This window comes from Dasypus novemcinctus, chromosome 4, assembly GCF_030445035.2.
Source record: "Dasypus novemcinctus isolate mDasNov1 chromosome 4, mDasNov1.1.hap2, whole genome shotgun sequence".
In the NCBI taxonomy this organism is placed as follows: Eukaryota; Metazoa; Chordata; class Mammalia; order Cingulata; family Dasypodidae; genus Dasypus; species Dasypus novemcinctus.
In genome coordinates this window covers 80,825,380-80,850,766 of record NC_080676.1, presented here as the reverse complement: position 1 = coordinate 80,850,766, position 25,387 = coordinate 80,825,380, and the positions used below count along the sequence as shown (strand labels likewise).

The window sequence follows — 25,387 nt, the reverse complement described above, 5'->3', positions numbered from 1 at the left end:
ACATGAGGTCCTAATGCCACAGTAGGTTCTGTGTTTAGTTCTTCTTGCCAAATATCCAACTACTATCACCATTTTCTTACTCTTTAAAAAAAATTTTTTTTAATTAAAAAGAAAAACTTTACAGGAGGTACCAGAGATTGAACCCATGGGAAACAGGTACTCAACCGCTGCGCTACACCCACTCCCCAATGAGACTTTTTTATTTGACTTTTAGGAAGTACAGGGGATTGAACCCAGGACCTTGTATATGGGAAGTAGGTGTTCAACCACTTGAGCTACTCTCCTTCCCTCTTATTTTTTTAATCATAACATAAGGTTCTCCCCAGGCTGGCTAACAGTATTTACCACGTATGACAAAACACAACAACTATGAAAAGCTCCTAAATTTGAAACATTGAAGAAGAACATTTTACAATGACAACGGCCTTTCAATATAGGAGAACATATTTCTACCGGTGACTTCAAATGACAAACAAATTTTGAGAAATAGGCAGCAGACTGTCATTTTACCGCAGTCCTTTCCTAGTTTGTGGACCCCTGATCTAGTTCAAACATTTTCACAGATGAGAAAAACTAAGGTCCAGAAAACATAAAAAACTTTTCATAGGTCTTAATTAGAGGCAGATCTGGGATAGATTTTAAATCTCATCAAGGGAAAACCAACTTTAGAAGGTGGCATCAAAGAATCTGTTGAAGGGAAAACAGTGTCAGTTTCTAACTTCAGTAGTTGTGAAAATTGTTAATGCCATTAAATATGGAGGAAAAGAAAATAATAGTTGAGAAAAGACATGCTGGAGGAGCTTGCCACCAAGTGGTAGATATTGGGTATATCACTTAGAGGAGTGTGTTGGGCAAGAAAAAACAGTTTTGGTAGTTAGTACCTTGTGAACAGATACTAGGGTGGCTATGACAGAGTATAACAAGCAAAGCAGGCAGAAGGTGAAAAAGATGTGGTCCTAAGGGACACAAATATATGGAGAAAGGGAAATTACAAAAGAAGTTTGAGGCAGGAGTAAAAGAGGTTGGAAGAGGTCCCAAAGACAACAATACCACAGAAGCTAAGGAAGGTGAATATTTAAAGAACAAGGGAGAGGTGGGTGTCTTACAACACAATGAGCCCAGGTAAAATAAAGCCTGGAAGATGTTCAATGCAGCTGGCCATGAAGATGAGTTTTAGTTCAATCAGTTTCAGTGCAGTCATGAGAAAAGCAGGCAGACCATAATCATCTAAAGAAATTAAGTGGAAACAAAATATAAGCTCTTCAAAAGTGTGTCAATTGAGGGAAAAAAAAGCAAGGGGCAAACTAGAAGAGAAGCCAGAGGAAAAGAGAAGAAATATTTATCAGTCACACAGTATGTCAAAACACTATACTAGGTGTATCAATTTTCTTTTCTTAAACTTTATTGCTGCTCTATTACCCTTATTTTACACTTGAAAACCCTAACGTCTGAGGTTAACAGACCACATGTGCAGTTTACTAGTGGAAGATAAAGGATTCAAATGCATGTTTATCTGACACCCTAAAATGTTCTACTAAATATTAAGGGTCGATACAAGGGAATGTTTTTAAGAAAAAATTTTGAAAACTCACTTTAACTACACTGATTACATCATAAAAAAGAAACCTGAACCTTTTTTGAGTTGTGCAGAATATATTAAGTTTTTATAAGATCACTAACCAGACTGTAATTAACAATGAAAAAGAAGTTAAACAGATTTGTCTTTACTACTTAACAAATCCATGATTTTTAAAAAATTTACCCAATAGAATTTAATAAAATGAAAATCTTGAAGTATTAATAACATAAGTCTTAGGTAACAGAAGAATATGAAGACATATAGGCATCTCACTGGTGAAACAAGATCAAAGAGTATAACTCTTAACCCTATTTTAGGAAGCATTTAAGTGATTTAGCAATTTTGATAAATTGTTGAAGCACTGTTAACTGTAAATCCCTTGTTTGCTCATGCGGAAATATATTTGCAATATCAAACATACAAGTTTAGTATTTTTCATCTGTTAGTGATTTTTCTCTCCATATGCAAAATTTTGATTGGGATGTTAAATGGTAGGCAAGTACTATGGAATGCATGTTAGAAAAAAATTTAATTGCAACTAATTTTAATCACAAGGCCTAAGTTATTGTTAATGCACTGCTTTGGGTATAAATATTGGGTATCCAATAGGGAGCCATAACTACTTTAAGGTGTTCAATGTAAGCTTAAGTAAAATAGTGGAATATTGTATAACTTTGTATCAGTAGTTCAATAAATTTGGAATTCCATGCAAGGGTTTACATAATTAAAAAAAAAAAAAGGGAAACGGACTTTGGCCCAGTGGTTAGGGCGTCCGTCTACCATATGGGAGGTCCGCGGTTCAAACCCCGGGCCTCCTTGACCCGTGTGGAGCTGGCCCATGCACAGTGCTGATGCGCGCAAGGAGAGCCGTGCCACGCAAGGCTGTCCCCCGCGTGGGGGAGCCCCACGCGCAAGGAGTGCGCCCCGTAAGGAGAGCCGCCCAGCGTGAAAAGAAAGTGCAGCCTGCCCAGGAATGGCGCCACCCACACTTCCCGTGCCGCTGACAACAACAGAAGCGGACAAAGAAACAAGACGCAACAAATAGACACCAAGAACAGACAACCAGGGGAGGGGGGGAAATTAAATAAATAAATAAATCCTTAAAAAAAAAAAAGACTTCTGCATTTAGCCATTAAGGAATAACTCCAAGTATAAACAAAACTTGACACTCTTTAAAGAGAGGCAACGAAATCCAGACATACAGCAACACAGGATTCACAAGGTCCAGCATCCAATAACAATTTACTAAACACACAAAGACACAGGGAAATATGAACCACATACAGTAGGGGGAAAAAATCAGTCAAAAGCAACAGACCTAGAAATGACAGAGATGATAGAAGTAGCAGAAAAGTACTTTAAGACAGCAGATTTAGTGAGAACAGAAATGGAAGATATAAAAAATGAACCAAACGGCAATTCTAAAGTTGAAAAATATAATCTGTGAATATGTGAAATGAAAATGTCACTGTAGGGGATTAATAGCAGATTAGACAACATAGAAGGGAAAAAATAAAACTAAACTAAAGCATGGATGTAAAAATAGCTAGAAAAGCATACAGACATGACTGGAGTCCAAGAAAGAGGTAGGTACAGAAAAATTAAATAGTGAGCAAAATTTGTCCAAATTTGATGAAAATTATGACCTCACAAATCCAAGATGCTCAATGAACTCCAAGCAATATAAACCCAAAGAAAACGAAACCAAGTCATAATCTACTGATAAAAGTCACTGGTAAGGAGGAATTCCTCAAGAAAGCTAGAAACAAGAAAAAGGGAGACATGTTATATAAAGGGGATCAACTATAAGAATGACAGCTGACATTTCATCAGAAACAATGCAAACCAAGAAGACACGCTAGAGAAACCTCTCTAAAGAATGAAAGGTAAAAACCTGGAAACCAAGAAAAATTTCTATATCCATTGAAAATATCCTTCTAAAATGAGAGCAAAATAAGATATTTGCAGAAGAAAAGATAAAGAGTTTTTCTTTAGGAACTCTCCACTACAAGAAAGTCCATCAGGATGAAAGAACAGGATTCTCAGTAGACTCTGACATACATAAAGAAACAGAATGCTGAAAAAGAAATGCTAAAGCTATAGATTCCCCCTTGGATTTTAAGTTTCTTTAGAAGAAACACTATTTAAAGCAAAAATAAAGGAAGGATTATAACATGCAGTGGTAAAGGGTATAACAACAATAGCACAGAGGACAGGAAGGGGAAATGGAAACATAATGTCCTAAGGTTCCTACTTTGTGTGTGAAGTGGTATATTATTATTATTTGCCGGTAACTGTAGGTAAAGATGCATATTTTCAACCGTAGAATAACACCTAAAAAATGCAACAAGTAGGCCACTCTCACAGCCAAACTCAGCGTGTAGATGCGATGCATTCCCCCCAGCGTGGGACATGACACCCGGGGATGAGCCTCCCTGGCACCGAGGGATCACTACCACATACCAGCTGAAGAAGCAACTAGAAAATGACCTTGAATTAAAGATTCAATGCGGAACAGCAGAATATACCTGTCTACATATAATGACATGACTTCGGGAAGCTGTTTGACCTAATGTAAGGGGGAAATGGAAAGGAGAAATGAGATTATAAGGCTGTGAGTCTCTAAAAAAGAGTCTGGAGGTTGTCAGAAGGAATACCCCTATGTACAACTGAACAGAGTCTAAGAGACAGATAAGGTAGATACAACCCCAGGTATTGGTTCTTTTGAGGGATAAAGAGACCCACGGGTTCTATGGTCATGGCAGAAGGGGTTCACTGCCATGACAGATAGCCCTTCTTTGGAGCTGGTGTTTCTGCGTGATGGAATTGGACTCAGAGGGGATCTCTTTTCACAAGACTTGCATGCTACTTTATTGGAATAGTAGTCGGTGCTGGGTTTAAGATATATGTAGGGGATTCGAATCTCTGGACTGATAATATGACACCCAGGCCCAGAGCCTCAACAGACTTCAGCTCCTACACTTTGATTTATTGGACTTACTCCACTCAGCTAACATGGAGTTGAAGAAGATCAACCACCACAACATGGAGCCTAGAGTGTCTACAACTGAAAGCGGGAGGAGTGCATCCAGTACCCATATGGAATCTAAGCCCTCACTTGACATAGATGTGCAATGGACACAACCAATCCAATGTCCACAGAGAAAATGTGGAATGGGTGTGGGAACGGTAGCCATGGTGGCTGCTGGGTGTGGGGAACGGGAGGAAGAGATGAGATGTGGAGGCATTTTCGGGACGTGGAGTTGTCCTGGATAGTGCTTCACGGACAATTACGGGACATTATAGATCCTCCCAGGGCCCACTGGATGGAACGTGAGAGAGTCTGGGCTATGATGTGGACCATTGACTATGGGGTGCAGTGATGCTCAGAGATGAACTTACCAGGTGCAATGGATGTGTCATGATGATGGGAGAGAGTGTTGCTGTGGGGGGAGAGGGGGGCGGGGGCAGTGGGGTTGAATGGGACCTCATATTTTTCATAATGTAATTAAAAAAAAAATAAATAAATAATTAAAAAAAAATGCAACAAGTAAGTATAATGGAAAAAAACCAATAGGGAAAATTTAAAATACTCAATTAATCCAAAAGGTAGCAGTAAAAAAAGAAAAAAATAATAGAGCAAAGAAAAGTTGGGGTGAAATGAAAAGTTAAACCCAATCATATCGATAACTATACTGAATGTAACTGGTTTAAAACTCCAATTAATGGGCAGAAATTGTCATTCTGGATAATAAAGAAGGACCTAATTACATGCTGTCTCCAAAAACATACCTTAAATATAAAGACAAATAGGTTGAAAGTAAAAGGATGTAAAAAAAAATATTATGCAAACAATAATCATTTTAAAAAGCTGGAGTGTTCTAATTAAAATTTAAAAATGTAACCGGGACAAGAAAATTTAACAAAAATAAAGAGGGACATTTCCTAATAATAAAAGGAATTTTAAGATTAAAACTAAAAATATTGATAATACCATGCATTGATGGGAACAAAAAAGCAGCAGAACTCTCATATCTTGGTAGAGGAGTTGTAAAACAGTAAAACTGATTTGGAAAACAGTTTGGTAGTTTCTTACAAAGTTATATATACACTTATCATTTGACCAACAATTCCACTCCTAGGCTTTTATTCAAAAGAAATATAAACATATGTCTGTAAAAAGACTTGTAAACAAACATATTGCAGCTTTATTCATACTAGCCAAAACCCAAAACAATTCAAATGCCCATCCACAGATGAACAGATAAGTTGTGGTATATTCATATGAAAAACTACTCAGTAATAAAAAGGAATAAACAGGTGATAACAAGCAACAACATAGATGAATATCAAAAACAATGTGCTGAGCAAAAAAAGACAGACACACATAAAAGAAACACGATTCCATTTGTCTATGACTAGACAAAACTAATCTATAGTGACAGAAACATACCTGTGCTCACTTTGGACTGAAGATGGCAGACTGCAAAGGGGCATGAATAAGTAACTAACCATCTCAGTTTGCCTGGGACTATCCTGGGAAACCCATGAGTCCTGGGCAATCTGGGATGACTGGTTACCCTAGATGTACAACAGAACATTCTGAGGGTAATGGAAATGTTCTAAAATGTTGACCAAGGTGATGGTTATATGGGTATACATGTTTGTTAAAATCATTAAACTGGACACTTAAAATGGCCACATTTAATTCTATACGAATTACATCTCAATAAAGTTGAGTTAAAAAATAAAAAAGGAGACTTAGATACCTTACAGTGTCTTTACTATACTAGTTCAGATTTTTAATAAATTGCCTTGTTTTTTAAAAGGCGGTACTGGGGATTGAACCCAGGAACTTGTACATGGGAAGTAGACACTCAACCACTGAGCTATACCCATTCCCCTTAAGTTGTATTTTAAGGCTAGGATTAAAAGTATCAGAGTCTGTCAAGCCCTAAAATCAGGATTATTTTTATATAGGATATATATATTCTTTAAGAAAGCAAAGGTATGACTTAAGATGCAAAGGAATGTAAGAATGCAAAAACGTAATAAAGAAGCATATTTTAAAACTTTTTCAACCTCTGAACTCATTTACTCATTCAAATATTTATTGTATTCCATTCCAAGAACTCTAGGACAGAGAGACCCACACATAAATGAACCACAATCAGCCAAAATCAGTACAACAAAATAAGCACATAAAATGTGTGAGGTGAAAGTGCTCCTCTAATGTGAGGAAGGGGTCAGGTAAGGGTTCTAGGTGAGATAACAAGTAATTTTACTCAAGGAATCTAGGAAGCAAATAAGTCAGAAGCACATTCTATACCCATGAGGTGTGAAGGTGGGAAAGAGCATGGTTTGGGTAACCCTAATGGCTAGCTACTATTAGAGAATGAAGATGGGCAAAAGTACAGATGGGAACCTTAGAGCCTGAAAAGGGAGTCAAGTGGCAGATTATGAAGAGTAAAGATTCTGAGTGTATGACCATTTGCAACCAATACCACAAACATAACATTTTTTAACAGACCAACTAACCCATTTCTACTGGATATATCTTTCAATTTTACAATAAGTTTTTATTAGGTTCAAAGGATACTTCTACCTGATTTACTCCAGCTGAGATATATATTTGTAATGTTTAAAACTGTGTAAATCATAAAAGAGGTGGCATTGGATTGGGAAAAGTGGACATAATGGACGGAGGGTGTGGGGAAAGGCGGGAGGAGATGAGAGGTGGAGGCGTCTTCGGGACGTGGAGCTGCCCTGGATGGTGCTTCAGAGGTAATCACCGGACATTGTGAATCCTCACAGGGCCCACTTGATGGAGTGGAGGAGAGTATGGGCCATGATGTGAACCAATGTATATGGGGTGCGGAGGTGCCCAGAGATGTACTTGCCAGGTCCAGTGGATGTGTCATGATGATGGGAACGAGTGTTGTTGGGGGGGGGGGGAGAGGGGGGATGGGGGGGTGGGGTTGGGTGGGACCTCACATATATATTTTTAATGTAGTGTTGTTACAAAGTCAGTGAAAAATAGGGAAATTAAAAAAAAAAAAAAAAAAGAAAACATGAAATACCTTTTATGATCTGCCCCTCAAGAATTCTTTGTAATAATATTTCAAAACAGAAAATTTGCTTTTATGGTTATATTTAATAAGTACTTAATATTTATGAAAGCATGTCATAATGTATGACTATAAGTCTAAATTGAATTACACATTCATTTTTAAAAGTTTCAACATGCAACAAAAATAAATCAATCACTTTGATTTAAAAAAATAAATAAATAAATAAAACTGTGTAAATGACCTCTTTCATTTTATAAATTAAAAAAAAAAAAGACGTTGGACATGGACCTCATCATTTCAGGTAAAAAAAAACAACAAGAATTTAGAATTTTAAGAAATGGAAAAAGTAATGTATGTACCAAATGTTTAGACTAAGGATATACATTTTAAAAAGTTAATACTTATTTCTGGATTTCTGAAAAACTGAGTACTTCTATGACTTAAAGAAAATTAAATTGTACAAAAATGTTTTATGAATTCTTCTGTAAATCTGATATCTTGCAAAATAAAAAACAGGGTAAATAAAAGACCTTGAAAATTTTCAGTTATTATTAGAATTTGCAACCTTTTGTTGCAAACAAGCACCTTTTCTTTGATCCATCATTCTGAACATCATGGGGTTGGGGAGGATGGTGGAACGATCCAAAGATTCAGAGATCAGTCTGTCCTATTCCTTTGGGGATGCAGTTCATTCCCTTATGATTAAATTAATCATGTCATTTGTACCCAGTCCCATCTACATTTGTTGTAACATTTTCATTCATTTTAGTTACCAAATTTATCCAGACACTGAGAAATATCAAATCATGAATTATGATTGATAATTATCCTCTTCGAAGAGTAAAAGTCAAAGAAGCATCTGACAAAAGCACTGAAATACAAGTATTTCCTCTACAGCCTTGCTTTTTTTTTTTTTGATAGCTCAACACCAGAGGTCGCCACACTTCAGCAATAGCACTGCATGTGCAGCCTTTAAAAATAAATGTGAAGTAAAAGAAATCCTGTAAGAATTATGTTACGCCCCAGTTTAAAATCCTCCAATAGCTTCCAATTGCCTATAGGCTAATGTGATCTGGCCACCATCTACAGTACCAGCCTTCTCTTCCCTAGTAAACTCATATTCTACCATCCCCACCATTCAAAAGTTTAAAGTCCAGCCATAAAGAAAACCATAATAGACCTGGTTTCACTAAGCATCTCTGCTGGAATTAGTGCCCCAATTTATCCTCCATTTCTCTCCTCCTCCTATCCATAATTTCTCTCCCTACCTTTCCATAATTCAAGATTCAGCTCAAGGATTATTTCTTTTCAGACATTCAAAGGGAATGCTTTTGCCTTGTACACTTCTCAGGCTTCTGGGATAATACCTGCCTTGCCCTATTGCCCTTACTTATTCTCAAACGCCCTTCAATCTTTGAACTCCTTGTTTGAGGGTAAAGGTACTTCAATTTAGCCCGGCACCTGATAAAAACTGGTCACTAAATCATTGAATATAGTTAACAGTGGCATGTTCTATGTAAAGCCTAATGCATTCCATAAATTCTTTAAAAATAAGTGAATGGAAAATGAATAACAAAGGCAAAAGATATTATATGTATGCATTAAACATCTTCATTTATTTGTTGCATAAAATTGTACATTCAATTTGGAATACTATCAAATTGGCTGCCTATACCCTACTGACAAATTTCTCTAATTAGAAAACTAGGAAACATGTCACAGAGCTCTATTTCAAAATATCAGCCTTCTGATGACATCTGAATCATGAATGTATATTTTGACTTCCAGAAGGCTGATTCAAAATGCTACCACCTCTTGCGGTGTCTCTAAATCATACAGGTTTCTAAATCCACTAAATGTCCTTAGGTAGTTAAAATTCTGAATTCTTAACATATGCAGATTTTAACCAATTTCAACCTCTTGCCTGTATGATTGCAATTTTGATACATATAATGCTATTGTTCTGGTATAACAAGTTTCTTCTGAACTTCCAAAAATAAGAAGCAAAAAGCTATAGCATCAGGAATATAGCAGTATCCCCTTAAGAAAATTCAGTGAAGACCAAGGAAGGAGTAAGTAAGTTGGCAGGTAATTTGACCACAACTAGACAATTTGGCTAGTTGAACATATTTATTCAGTAAACTAGTACAGAATGATGCCTTTATGTTTTCATGCTGTACTTCATTCCACCTTTCTTTCCATCTGTCATAACAGAATCTATTCCAACCCTCAACTTTTAGTCATGTGTGGGGGGGAGGGTGGAGAGGAAGGAGGGCTGCAAATATGATAAGCCCTCTGGTGCCCTTTTTAAAACTAGGCGCCAAAGTTAACAATTTTCTTAAAATATGCTGGAAGCAACAAAGCCACCTTACCAATAATTCCACAGGTATATCCCTTCATTCTTGACATTTTAAAAAATATAACAGCTTGACTAAGACATAATTCACATATCATGAAATTCACCCCTTTAAAATGCACAGTTCATTCATTATATTAGTGTATTAACTAAGATGTGCAACTATCAACATTATCTAATTTTAGGACTCGTTCATCACCTCAAAAAGAAACCCCATACACATTAGTGATCACTACATATCCTCTCTGCCCAACCCCACTGGCAACCACAAATCTACTTTCTGTTTCTAGAGGACTGCCTAATCTGGATGTTTCATAACAATGGAATCACACAATATGTTTTTTTTTGTGTCTGACATTTTGGTAATCCATCCTTCACTATTACTTCCACTTTTTGGCTATTATAATGCTGTTATGAAAATTCATGTACAATTTTTTTTGTGTGAGCAAAGGTTTTATGTTTTCTTGGATAAATACCTATGAATGGAATTACTGGGATACATTGTAACTACATGTTTAACATTTTGAGGACACACCTGTTTTCCAAAGCAGCTTCATCATTTTTCAATCTCACCGGCATTGTATGAGAGTTCCAATTTCCCTACCTTCTCAGCAACACTACTTATTGTCTGACTTCCTTATTTTAGCTATTCCAGTAAGTGTTATGTAGTATTTCATAATGGCTTTGATTTGCATTTCCTAAATGATTATTGACACTGAGCATCTTCCCATGTACTTATTGGCCATTTGTATGTCTTCTCTGGAGGAATTTCTATTCAGATCCTTTACCCACTTTTAAACTGGGCTTTTTATTGATGAACTGCAATAGTTCTTTACATATTCTGGATGAAAGTCTCTTATTAGATATGAGATTTGCAAAAACTTTATCCCATTCTCTGGGCTTTTTCACTTTTAATATTGGTAATGTCCAATGTACTTATTCTTTTGTTGCTTGCACTTTTTTGTCATATGTAAGAAACCATCACCTAACTGAAGGTCACAAAATATTTACACTTATGCTTCCTCCTGAGACTTTTATAATTCTAGCTCTTATATTTAGGTCTATTATGCATTTTGAGTGAATTTTCATATATGGTATGATATAGGGGTCCACCTTCATTCTTTTGCATTATGGATAGTCAATTGTTCAAGAACATTTGTTGAAGACTATTCTTTCCTTACCTGAATGGTCTTGGCACCCTTGTCAAAAACGAACTGGAGGAACTGTGGGAACATGGCGATGGATTAGGCAGAGAAGACTCAGCTCTCACAAAAACAACAGAGAAATAGCCAAAGGCTGCCTGATGGACCTGATATGGGGGCCAGCAGACCAGGACAGTGCTTTACAATTCCCAAGAAGGTGAGGGACAGAAACGAAGAAGCCAAAACAAAAAACTGTGAGTTACTAGTAAACCTCCCAACTGCTTAGAAATTGCACATCTAAGACTGTTTTTCTTTGAAGCTGAATATAATAGTATAAATTCTTAATATCAGACACAATATTATACATATTGTATAATTCCATTTATAGAAAATGCAAATATAAATCAATTTATAAAGATGAAAGTAGATTAATGATTATGTAGGTCTGAGGAAGGAAGGCTAAGGGATGTGGAGTCTTCTTTTTGGAGTAATGAAAATGTTCTAAAATTTTCGAGATGATGAATGTACAATATTGTGATTATACAAAAAGCCACTAATTATACACTTTGGATAGAATAGCCAGAAACAGCAGCCATGTACAGTGGGGGAAGCATAAAGAGATAGAGAGGTGAGGAATTTTCTTGTTTGTCTGTTTTTTAATATTATTATTGAAATAATGAAAATGCTCTAATAATAATTGAAGCAATGAATGCATAACTGTGATTTTAGCAAATACCATGGACCATACACCTTAGGTAAATTATGTTTATTAATATGTACCAATAAAATTGATTTGTTAAAAAAAAAAAGAAAAAAAATGGACTGTAAATTTAAAGATATACTTTTATTCTATCCTATTTTCTACCCCAACATTCTATATGGCTACCTTAAAGCCAATACCACACTCTTTTAATTGCTGCAGCTGTGTAATAATTTTTGAAAATGAGAAGTGTGAGTCTTCCAATTTTTCCTTCTACAAGATTGTATCGGTCCTTATTTTGCTGAGTAAAATTTTCTATATACAGGACAATGTCATCTGTAAATACAGTTATACTTTTCCTTTCCAACCTGGATACTTTTTTTTTTTTTTTAAGGTACCAGACCTGGGGATTGAACCTGGGACCTTGTATGTGAGAAAGCTGGTGCTGAACCTCTGAGCCACATTGACAACTCTGAACTGATTTTTTCCTTTGTTTGCATTTTTATTTTATTTTTTTTATGAGACATGGGGGACTGAACCTGGGACCTCCCATGGGAGAAGCAGGCGTTCAATTGCTTGAGCCACATCCACCGCTTGACTTTTTAAATTTCTTCTTCTTCTTGCCAATTTTCATGGCTAGAACCTCCCCTACGATGCTGAATAGAAGTGGTGAGAGTGAATATTCTGTCTTTTTTTCTGATCTTAGGAGGAAAGCATCCAATCTTTCATCATGAAGTATGATGTTAGCTGTTGGATGTTCATAGGTCTGAACAAAATTTTAGATTTGGAAACAAGTTCCCTCCTTCCCTTTAAAAAGGGTGACTCTTGACAATCTCAGGAATGTAGGCACCCTGTCAATGGGACTTACTTTGGAATATATGCTCCCCAATATAACAGAATTAGACTTATTGATAGTTTCCCTACATGAGGCTCTTCTGCCCCTTTTATTTGAACCTATAATTAATACTATGCTTGCTAAATATACATCCCAGAGACATAAATCGTTGTTCTGCTCACATGCTGGTTGAGTCTTGAATCTCAGCAGAGTCGGAGCACCTATTCATCAGTTCACTAGACTTAACAGGACAACAAAAGGATGATGATGAATAATGCCCATCCCAGGAAGCAGAGAGTGTGCAATACAGTTCCATCCATCTGCTCCATGGGATCAAAGCCCTCTCTCAATGAAAGATAGAGTGGGTATCACCATCCCAAAATCCTCAAGATTGAGGCATGAACAATCTCAATCCAGAAAGCAACTATGGACTAAAGAATACGTATCATTGATATAAAGGCATGAGCTACCAGAGGTTTTGAAAGAAGGAAAGGTACAACATGGGATCATCTTTGGGACACTGGAATTGTTCTGCATTACATTGCAATGACAGATACAGGCCATTACACATTTTGTCAAAACCTATAAAACTGTGCAGGGCAAAGTGTAAAATACAATGTAAACTACAGTCCTTGTACAATGCTTTGATATGTGTTCATGAATTGGAAAAAATATACCACACTAATGAAAAGATGTTGTTAATGCAGAGAAGTATGGGAAAGGGAGGGAGTAGGGTATAGAGGAATCACCTATATTTTTTTGACATAATATTTATGTAATCTAAAGCTTCTTTAAAATTTAAAAAAGTAAAAAAAAAAGGTGACTTGTTTTGATTATGCATACAAATGAATATAAAGTATAAAGTTATTCTGGACTGATACAGTTTCACAGGAATAAAAAGACCTTTTCTCTAGGTGCATCTTAGTCAGAATGGTGTGCTTGGGGGAGAAGAAGTATAAAATAGAAAGCAGAGGGTTAGAATCTCTTTGGTTTAACTCAATAACAGTATTTCCCAAACTTTAAAAAAACTTATAACCCCTTTTGAGACACAAATAAATTTATGTATATATCACTCAGCTCTTGCTTCCTTTGAGAATTATAAATACTATAGTAAGTTTGCAGCATCACAAGCCAAAATTGTCCTGTAATATATACATTAATAAAACAAAAAGTTTGTTATAAATATGAAATAGCATCCAGTATACTTCTACAAACTATAAATGCCCTCTAAAGTTCCAGTGTATCTTTATATTTTATCTACTTCCCAGCTGTTATGAAATAATTACTCTGAAGAATTTTAAACTTTTGCTGTAAAAGGAAGCAGGGATTCCTTAGTAAAACACAGGTCCTGAAATCATGGCCATATTAATATTGCCAATCTGACAGATTTCTGTCCCTGCCCATCTCTCACCTGCCCCTTTACTCTAAAGAAAAACTATGTATTATACCAGTGCCCTGAAATTAAGTAAATACACAAAATAAATAAAAAGTAACTGTTCAGAAAAATCTGCAATTGAAAGAAAAGGATTTTTCTCTGTTTTTTAATGTAACATTCCTTGTGATCTATTAACTTAAATTTTAAAAAATATGGGGAAAAAAAAAAAAAGAAAGAAAGAAAGAAAAGGGAATCAAATCCCAAAAAGGATAATCACATCCATGGTCTTTTAACTCAGGTTCCAAACTGTAAATCAGTTTTAAGGTGACAATATCATGAAATTTAAATTTGTGTGAAAAAGTTCCTTTGCATAAATAAAATATATACCAGCAAGTTAGACAGTAAACCATTTTACACTGGTTATTCTGGGGAAAGTAATTATTTAAAATGGATGTCATTATTTGCAACTCAAGAGCTAAAGTAGGCCAAGTTGTCAGGAAACAACTTCTCCAAGCCTGAGCACACAACCCTTTTAAGTGTAGAGATTTAAATAAGTATAAGTTATTGTAGACCCAGTAAAAATTCATAGTAGTAAGTTAAAATTGATGTTTTCTTTGGTCTATGGAAAACACTGTTAATTTTTAAATGCAATAGAGTATTACATTAAAATATTTAATTGTCTCCTTTGCTTATTCATTTTATTTTTAAAATGTTGCCATCATATTGTACATCATATACCTACTTACTGCCAGCAGTTACTATCAAGTGTAACCGTATCTTTGCTCTACTTAGTGATATTTAACTTGGGGTTCCTGGATAGGCTTTAAGAATGTCCCCAAGTAACCTGAAATTGTATACAAAATTCTGGCATGTATTCATTTTGGGGGACTAAAAGATTCCACTGCTATTAACAGATATTCAAGGTGGCCCATGATCTGAAAACTATGAAGAGCTGCTGTTATAGTCAGAAGCAAACACAGAAAAGGTTAATTAATAATACAAGAACAAATTAAGAAATCACCTACCACAATCAATAAATGTTTTGTGGATATATATTACAAATAAAAATCTGAATCACAGTACACTTATACATTCTGGAAATAAAAAGATGAACAAATAAATTTAATATGGGCTCACTGAAGTCTGTTAAAAACACAAGTGATCTGTAACATGCCACCACAAGAAATGTCATGAGGGAGCATATGATGGTTAGGCTAATGTGTCAACTTGGCCAGGTAATTATGCCCAGTTGTATGGTCAATAAAGCACTAGGCTGGGAAGCAGATTTGGCTCAACGGATAGAGCGTCTGCCTACCACATGGGAGGTCCACGGTTCAAACCCAGGGCCTCCTTGACCTTGAGAGCTGGCCCACCTGCAGTGCTGATGTGCACAAGGAAAGCCATGCCATGCAGGGATGTCCCCTGCATAGGGGAGCCCCATGCTCAAGGATTGCACCCCTCAAAGAGAGCTGCCCCACACGAAAAAAGCACAGCCTGTCCAGGAGTGGCACCACACACATGCAGAGCTGATGCAGCAAGATGACGCAACAAAAAGAGACACAGATTCCTGGTGCCGCTGACAATAGAAGTGGATACAGAAGAACACTCAGCGAATGGACACAGAGAACAGACATTTGGGATGGGGGAGAAAGGGAGAGAAATAAATAAAAATAAATCTTTAAAAAAAGGAAAAAAAAAAAAAAGAAAGCACTGGGCTAATTGTAATACAAGGGCATTTATGAACTGTAGTCACCAGTGACTTTACCAAATAGATAGCTGATTACATCTACATCAATGAGATTGCTATCAGTAATGAGGGACAGTTTATCCAGTCACTTGAATCCCTTAAAATGGGAAGTGACTTGAGTATTCAGGGAGAATTTCCCAGATCATCTTGGACAGTTGATGTCTCCCGGAAACTCATCAAGAACCTTCACTGGACTTTCATCAGGGCCCTGGTTTGCAGCCTGCCTGAGGAACCTGGACTTGTGCACACCCACAGTCCTGTGAGAGACTCTTATAGAATCACATACTATTGACAGATATCTCCTGTTGATTCTGGTTCCCTAGAGAACCCTGACTAATACAGAGCATATAATTAAACTCCAAATGCATGTTACCAAAAGCAAAGCTATGTCATGGATTCATCAAAAAAAAACTCAGGGGAAAAAGTGTTTTAAACTTATCAAACTCTAAGTATCTTAGACTTCTGTCAGAAAGACTAAGAATAAAAATGTTAAGTCAGGAGCAGAAAGAAATAGAGTGTGCACAGGAACTGAACAAACCAAAATATGGAGGTAAGTGACTGAAAATCTAAAGCTGGAGGACAAAAGGTTCAGCTGTACTTGAGAGCAAAAGAATCTACCATCATAACCTTGACTGTTTTAGTTGATGCAAAAATAAACCTAGTCAACAGATATCTCAAACTGACTGGCACAGTTATTGCAATAAGATTTGGGGGTTGCTTCCTTTAGTTGGTGGTCACATTTTTTATACTAGAATATAGGAAATATGAATCAATGGCCTCTGGATATCAAATTGACAGTGAAGATCATGTTGTTTTCCCCAAAGCTTCAAAATTCCATGAACAGAGGATCCAAGTTTAGCTAAAGATGAATCAGAAAGGGTTTTTCCGCCAATCCATCCCTCTCTGAAATACAATGGTAATATTAATACTTACTTCCTAGAGCTAATAGTAAGAATTTAATGGAGAAATGTATGCAAAGTACCTGGCACAGGCGGCAGACTTGGCCCAGTGGTTAGGGCGTCCGTCTACCACATGGGAGGTCGGCGGTTCAAACCCCGGGCTTCCTTGACCCGTGTGGAGCTGGCCCATGCACAGTGCTGATGCGCACAAGGAGTGCCGTGCCATGCAGGGGTGTCCCCCACGTAGGGGAGCCCCACGCACATGGAGTGCGCCCTGTAAGGAGAGCTGCCCAGCGCAAAACAAAGTGCAGCCTGCCCAGGAATGGTGCTGCACACATGGAGAGCTGACACAACAAGATGACGCAACAAAAAGAAAACACAGATTCCCGTGCCGCTGACAAGAGAAGCAGACAAAGAAGAACACGCAGCAAATAGACACAAAGAACAGACAACCGGGGTGGGGGGGGCGGGGAGGGGAGAGAAATAAATAAATAAATCTTAAAAAAAAAAATTACCGTTGACATCCTTTAAAAAAAAAAAAAAGTACCTGGCACAAAATAAAGTCTCACCTGAGGGTCAGCTTTTATGATTAGCAGTAGTTTACTAATATTGGAAAATGTAGAATTCTGAGGAACTAGGTAATCACTGATCTTTTGGTCTAAATTATACTGGCATATAACCGACAGTTAAATTGGAAGGCTGGGAAAGTAATTATTTAGCCAAACATTTTTAACAAAATATTTGTCTTAACTCTATGTAACAGATTTTATTCATTTAATAACAAAAGATTCTAGCACAAAGAATATGAAAGCATCTATTTTTCATACTTTTTATGATTGCAAAAGATGTTATTGTTAAGAAAAAATCAGAACAGAACAGTGAAAAATGAAAACTCACTCATTTCTGCGCTCCCTTATTTCTACTCTCCAATGGTAAAAATTTAGTGGGGATACTTCTAAATCTTCTTCTATCAATAGGCATTATCATAAGAAAAGAAGGACATCTACTTAGTTGTAAAAATCTAATCAGAAGATTATTTGGATTTCATTATTTTCTACCCTTAAATGTTTTACATAAAGTTTCTGCTAGAGATATATTTTACTAGCTCATACTTGTATAAGAGCTATTTATACAAGCAGCTAAGAGAAAAGCTTGTTTTAATAGTAAAGTTGTTTTATAAGAAAAATTAAAGTAATTTTAATTTCTGTATATAAAATTGTATTATTGCAAATAATTTAAGTATCTGTATATTTAATGCCAGGCTATTCTAGAAAACATATACGTAAATTTAAGGCTAATTATTAAAACTATGAAAGTTATACTGAAATTTTATCACTAAGATATAGAACTAATTCTGCCCCAAAACTTTTACACTGAAAGCCAAAGATAAATTATTACAAGTACATAAGTATTTGCTGAACAATCCAAAGAATTATCCCTAGGAAAATTCTACAAAACGGTTGGTTTCTTAGTTTTTTTGGTATTTTAATCCAGAAATTGAACTCTGAACATAAAATGGCCTTTCCTTAATTGAAATTTGTTTTAAAATTTAGAGGAAGGAGGTACTATTAATAAAACTACAGCATTCCCAGGTCCAGAACTTCATTCCATTTTGGGAGTTTGGCAATCAACTGTCATTTATATAAGAAAGTTAATGATAAAATCTCTAACTGAGAAAACAAATATAAATGGAAACTTTTCAAAAGTAATAAAATATCACTTTACTGGAACAATATTCTTAGAATCAATTATATAAATCTGAATATAATCACAATGGAATCTATGGAGTCATTCAAAAAATCACCTAGTTAAAAAATACTTCAGGATGTGGGATTCATAATTAACTGTTTAGTTAAAAAAAAATCTACAGAGCAATGAGATGGCGTGCTGGTTTAAACACACCCATATCTATACAAACACAGAAGAGAATATATACAAAAATATTAACAGAATTTATTTTTCATAATGTGCCAGAATACTAAGTGATTGTTTTGTTATTTTTTTTTTTAAAGATTTATTTATTTATTTAATTCCCCCCCCTCCCCTGGTTGTCTGTTCTTGGTGTCTGTTTGCTGCGTCTTGTTTCTTTGTCCGCTTCTGTTGTCGTCAGCGGCACGGGAAGTGTGGGCGGCGCCATTCCTGGGCAGGCTGCTCTTTCTTTTCACGCTGGGCGGCTTTCCTCACGGGCGCACTCCTTGCGCGTGGGGCTCCCCCACGCGGGGGACACCCTTGCGTGGCACGGCACTCCTTGCGCGCATCAGCGCTGCGCATGGCCAGCTCCACACGGGTCAAGAAGGCCCGGGGCTTGAACCGCGGACCTCCCATATGGTAGACAGACGCCCTAACCACTGGGCCAAAGTCCGTTTCCCTGTTTTGTTATTTTGTGTGTTTGTATGTTTTCTCAGTCTTCTTCTGCACTGAACATGAATTACTTCTGTAATTATATTCCTGGGAGAGGTTTTCCTAAGATGTTTTCTTTAATTTACCATGTGTCTGAAATATCTCAGGTTATTTCTTAAGGTTTAAGTTAAAGAAGAATTTAAGGATAAGTATTTTATTATCTGAGAAGTTCCTGTAGAATTTTTTTTAACGAATGCTTTGAAAGAAAATCCAATAATTTTTTTTAGTACGCAGAGGTTAACTGGCATAATGAAATGCTAATGTGATAATCCTGTATATGAAATCAACTTCAGAAAGTGAATGCTCTTTACGTTTAGAAATGATTTTTCATAACTTTCAATTCTATTCTGTTTTATATTTTCAACTTATTCTGAAGATAATGTATTTGAATTTTGTTCTGAATATTTTGCAAAAGCCTTTGACCAAAGTATGGGGTACTATCTTACTAGAAGATAGGCAGGGAGATGAAAAAGTTTAGCTGGAATGAGTAAAGTTTACTCTATTTATAAAATTCTATGTTACCAACGTTGTAAATTATGAGCATGGACAGCTAAGAAGTGACAGATAAAATTTAATAAACAACATAGAGAACTATCACACTAACTTTTCTTATTAATTCTCAAGTAATTCCAAATTCCATTTTCCAAATGAATAGACAATGATTTAGCAGCTTAATTCAACTGAAAGCTTCATTCAAAGTATTTTGGTACCCTGGTATATTAAAAATAAGGACAACAGAAAGACTCTGCAGAGAAAGTTTATAAAATGAGGCAAGCCATCCATACATAAAATTTATTAAGTCTGCTTTGTAAATCCACTTTTATTTTTTTGCTTAAAGTCAAATTCAGCTACCACCAGATACTCCAGGGGAATCCCCATGGAGTTTTTCAAGGGAGAAAATGTAAATAGCTTAAAAAATAAAACAAAACAGATTAACATGGCACTTAGTTTGCCAGACTGCTATGACAAATATCACACAATAATGTGTCTTAAACAATAAGCATTTATTGTTCCATGGTTTTGAAGGCTGAAGTCCAACATCAAAGTCTCAACAGGCCATGCTTTCTTCGTAAAATTTGTAACTTTCTGGTGCTGGCTTGCCATAATTCTTGGGGTCCCTTGGCTTGCATCTCTGTCACATCATTTCCTCCTGTGACTTTCTGACTTCCAGCTTCTACATCTTTTAACTTCTTCTGGTTTCTCCTAACTGACAAATTTCCTCTTTATAAGGCTTTCAGTAATACAGATTAAGACATACCCTAATCTAATTTGGCCATCCCTTAACTAATAACATCTTGAAAGGCTCCTATTTACAAGTGTGTTCACAGAAACATGGATTGGGGTACATAATTCAATCTACCAGTCTGTCCTCTAAACCCTTTTGACATGTTCTTTCCACATGCAAAACCCATTACCTTATTCCAATATCCCAAAAGTCTAGACTCATTTCAGTAACAACTCTTAAATCCATCAAAATCAGTACAGGAGTGGTCTGTCCTCGGGTAAAATCCCTTTCAGAAACTCTATGAATCTGTGAAACCTAGAAACAAGTTATCTATTTCCAAAATACAGTGGTGGGACTGGCATAGACCAGGCATTCCCATTACAGAAGGAAGAAATTGGAAGAAAAACAGGGGTGAAAGGTCCCAAGCCAAGTCCAAAATCTGGCATGGCAAACTCCAAGATATGAGACTCATCTACACACTGATGCTTGTCCTCCTGGCCTATTAGAGGAACAGCCTCACCCTTTCTAAGCACTGAAGCATCAGTTATTCTTTCCTCTGAACGCTGGGGCATAGGCCCCGACCTCTCTGATCATCAGTGCAGAAGACCCTCTCACTCGGTCTGAGGAAATCTCTTGTGCCCAAACCTCTACTTTCAGGGTTCTGCCCTTAAAGTCGCTTTTCCTTCACTTATTCCTGTCTCTGTTCCTTTCAGTACAGGCTGGCAGTACTTACTTCTGTTCAAACAAAATTCTCAAAAACCGTGTCAGTTTTCTGTGTCATCAGTCAAAAGATCTTCCATAGAGCCTTCCTGGAAAACGTCATTTCCAAATCTTACTTCCATAGACGGCTGACTGAATCTATGAGTCATTCCCCAATCTCCTTAGAGAAAAGGGTAGTTCAAGCTATACCAATTCTCAGGAGACTCACTTCCTGGAAGCTCAGAGAGGGGTCTGATAGACCTACTTCTGGTCCTAGTCTCAGAGCATACTATCTGGATAAGCTGAGAATTTTCCAAATCATCGACTGCAGATTCCTTTGTGCTTAACATTTCAGTCTTTAGTTTATTATTGCCTTTCATATTTTACTACAAGCAGCAAGGAGAAACAAGGTTGAACATTCCACACTTTCGAAATTTCCACAGCTAAATATCCAAGTTCATCACTTACAAGTTCTACTTCCTATCCAGTATCAGAATACAAATTCAGGAAGCGGACTTGGCCCGTGGTTAGGGCGTCCGTCTACCACAAGAGAGACCTCCTTGACCTGTGTGGAGCCGGCCCACGCGCAGTGCTGATGTGCGCAAGGAGTGCCTTGCCATGCATGGGTGTCCCTGCATAGTGGAGCCCCATGTGCAAGGAGTGCGCCCCGTAAGGAGAGCCGCCCAGCACAAAAGAAAGTTCAGCCTGCACAGAAATGGCGCCGCATACATGGAGAGCTGGCACAACAAGATGACGCAACAAAAAGAAACACAGATTCCTGTGCCGCTGACGACAACAGAAGTGGACAAAGAAGAACACGCAGCAAACAGACACAGAGAACAGACAACTGGGGCGCAGGAGGTGGGAGGGGAGAGAAATAAATAAATCTTTAAAAAAGAAGAATACAAATTCACTAAGTTCTCTGCCACTTTACAACAAAGTATGCCTTTCTTAGCGTTTCTTAGAATATATCATTTCCTTCTAATGCCTCACTAAGAAGCACCTTCAAAATCTATATTTTTAATTATACATTATGTTCATGATGAAATATGTATTCTCTAAGATGACAGAAACTCTCTATAGCTCTCATTTCTGAGCCCTTCCCAGAAATGTCTTTAACATCCACACTTTTACAGTCTCGTCAAAGCAATCAAAATTCATTCAGCCTCTCTAACCATTATTAAATTCCACCTCCTCTTTTATAGGTATTTATAATAGCAAACACCCCACTTTTCTGTACCAAAAACTATCTTACTTTGCCATGCCAAAATGACAAGATACACACAATGTGTTAGCTTACACAAATTAAGATCTACTCTGAATCAATTTGGCCACATCTTAAATATTAACATCTTCAAAAGGTCCTATTTACATACCCACAGAAATATGGATTAAGATTAGATTAAGAACATGGCTTTTGTTGGGGTATAGCATTCAATCTACCACTCATGAGTTCCCTAGTTACCATAAGGGCTAAGGGCTAATGGCTATTAAGTGGGAAAAAAAAAAAAAAAAACACAAAATCTTGAGAAACAGAATGGGTACCATGAGACCACATTTAGGGAAAATTCAAATCCATTCCTGAAGCCCTGATTAGCAGCACATGAAAACAATTGTTTAAAATAAAAAATGTCCAAATAAACATTTAACTTTGAAAACTAACCTGCACAATTTCACTTTTCCAGATCATGAAAACTGGAAACAGTTATATCGAGATTAGTTACAAATTTTTATTTCAATGAGACTTAGTATTCAAAGGATAGTAGCAATAAGCAGATCAGTAAGATTTAGAGCTATACTAAACACACACCTATGATGTTTATATTAACCTCCATGCTGTAAGACTTATAGCTATATTAAGCACACATACCTATGCTGTCTATTAACCTCCACACAATGTTTAATTTTAGGTCATCAAATGGGTGTCAAAATAATACTAATATTGCATCTATTCTGGGCAGCCATGCTCAAAAATGTAAAAAGGAACTAGAAGCTGGATATCCCAAAGTACTCTTGGATGCCTAGGAACCCTTCTAATACCTTTAGCATATATCATTCTCAAAACATCTATAAATAGTAATCTTGAAACTACAGTAGATGACTACGTTCCTTAAACATAAATACAAAAATGACAAGATGATACATAAATGTTTCATCACAGAGTTGGCTTGCTACTACAATTTGACCAAGGATCAAATTGCAACAAATAAACCCTTAATAAAAATGAATTCTTTAATAACAAAATAATAGTTTCTACTACAATCTATTAAGTAGCAAAAACCAATGTTAGCAGAAACTGAATTACAAAGACTGGAAAAAAGTGGAGAAAAGAAGTTCTTAATTTAGAGATCCATAAATGGTATGACAGTAGGCATGAGATATGGACTTACCACAGATGTCTTAGTTTCCTGAGCAATTTCATTTGGATCATGTATGAATTAATTTAAACTAACGGCAAACAGAATCAATCATCACAAAATTCTGAAGTATAGTCCACAAAGAAAAGATACAATTCCAATGAGCTAAACATATATGACAAATAAAACAGCAAAATGCCCAGAAAACTGTAGTACAGTGGGTTCAAATATATTAAGTCAAAGGCTAGGGTTGCATTAGAGAAGTAGGCAAACTACAGCTAACTGCTTTTGTTTTTTTACAGATGATCATCTGCAATCATTTTGATGATAGGTAACATTAACTTGAAACCCAACTGAGAGAAATGTTATACCCTTAGGAAAAAGGAATTTCATTCTTCTTACTAGCAGACCTGTATTATAAAAGTTTTTAGTTATTATATTTTGAGTTTCATCAATAAAAAATTTGTATAAATTTGTTTTCTCCTTTGTTAATAAGTATCCATATAATATCCTTGATTCTGCCTTTAACCCACAAAGCCTAAAACATTTTACTATCTAGTTCTTTACAGAAAAAGTATGCTAACCCCTGTACTAGAGCAAACTATTCAAATTTATTTGAGTGTAGTACAGAAATCAGAAAGGAAGTGGTTCTATTATACAAAGGTTTTTTAAAAAGTTCAGTCTGAAAACAGATGATGGTCACCAAAAGGACTGCAAATACCATATTGCTCTCAGCTGCAAATTACACAAAATTAAAGGCAGAATAAGGAAGATCACCGCTCACACTGATCTTTTAAATCACACTTACACACACTAAATCTAGCAAAATTACCTTTGATAAAAATTAAAAAAACAAAACAAAACAAAAACCATTTTAACAGAATCAAGTACAGGATTTAAAAATACCTTGATCATAGTCCTGTGTTCAAAGGGTAGAAGGTATGTGGGAGTTATAGATCATCATAAGGAAAACTAAATTCAAGCTGTGCAAATAAGAGAATGGGCTCCATCTCAAAATAGTGACCTTATGCTGGAAGTTTTCAAGAAAACATTGGAAAATCATCTGTCAGGAACATAACTAGGAAAGTTCATTCACTGAATGAAGATTGTTCTATTTAACTTCTAATGATATTTTCAATTTTATAATTCTATGAAGCATTTGGGAAATCAAGAATAAAGCCAAAAGACACTAGGTGTCAGTTTGGTCAAACAGAAAACTTATAAAGAACCAATCTAGTAGTCTAAAATAAATAGACAATAGATTAAGGGGTTGGGATTTAAAAAAAAAAAAAAACTCAAATATTAAAGCTTTTACAAATTACATTTAAAAGCTCAAATAAAATCTCAGCCCTAGTGTTCTTGAGGCAGTATTAATTTCAAGATTAAAATATTTTGAATCTGAGTCTCACCAGTAAAAGTGTTGATAGACCCAATAAATAAAATTATATTAAACCCATAAATCAAAATTCTGTTCACAACAGGCACTGATTCTTTCATTTTATAAATACTTATATATTGAATAAATATATATATGTATGTATATATTATGTATTATATAAATATTATATTTTATATATCATAAATATATACTTATATAGTTATATGTAACTAGTTATATATTTATATAAATATATATATAAGTATCTATGTACTTAGCAGAGCACTAGGAGCAGAAAGTATATGGTAAACAAAAACAAACTTAGTTCCTGCTTTGATTTAGTTTATAGACCATTTAGTGAGACCTTGTAGTCTAATTTGTTTCAATTACTTTATATAACAGATATATCCCTTTGTTGCATTAAATATCCAAAACAGTTTTTCCAAGATCATACAACAAAAGAATAACTCAATTAGAGACTAAAAGGTAGTTCTTATACCTGCTCTATATTTAAACTTGCTAAAGTGACCTTGGATTGCTTTCTTCATTTTTAAAAGTTTCTCATGGATGTGTGTGGGTGTGTGCGCAATGAATTCTTAAAAAAGCAAAATTCCTTCCAGTTCA

General features: G+C 35.9%; 1 protein-coding gene across 4 annotated transcripts in view; it reads right to left on the bottom strand.

Moving 5' to 3' along the window:
* Positions 1-25,387, bottom strand: part of GSK3B (glycogen synthase kinase 3 beta) — a 269,348-nt gene that overhangs the window by 50,201 nt on the left and 193,760 nt on the right. For 2 of the 4 annotated variants that reach the window (XM_058295766.2, XM_058295767.2), the window contains exon 8: positions 11,188-11,229. The exons of the other annotated variants lie outside the window; for them this stretch is intronic. In XM_058295766.2, coding sequence (XP_058151749.1) covers positions 11,188-11,229 — 42 coding nt within the window. The remainder of the gene's footprint in view (positions 1-11,187; positions 11,230-25,387) is intronic. 4 annotated transcript variants of the gene reach the window in all.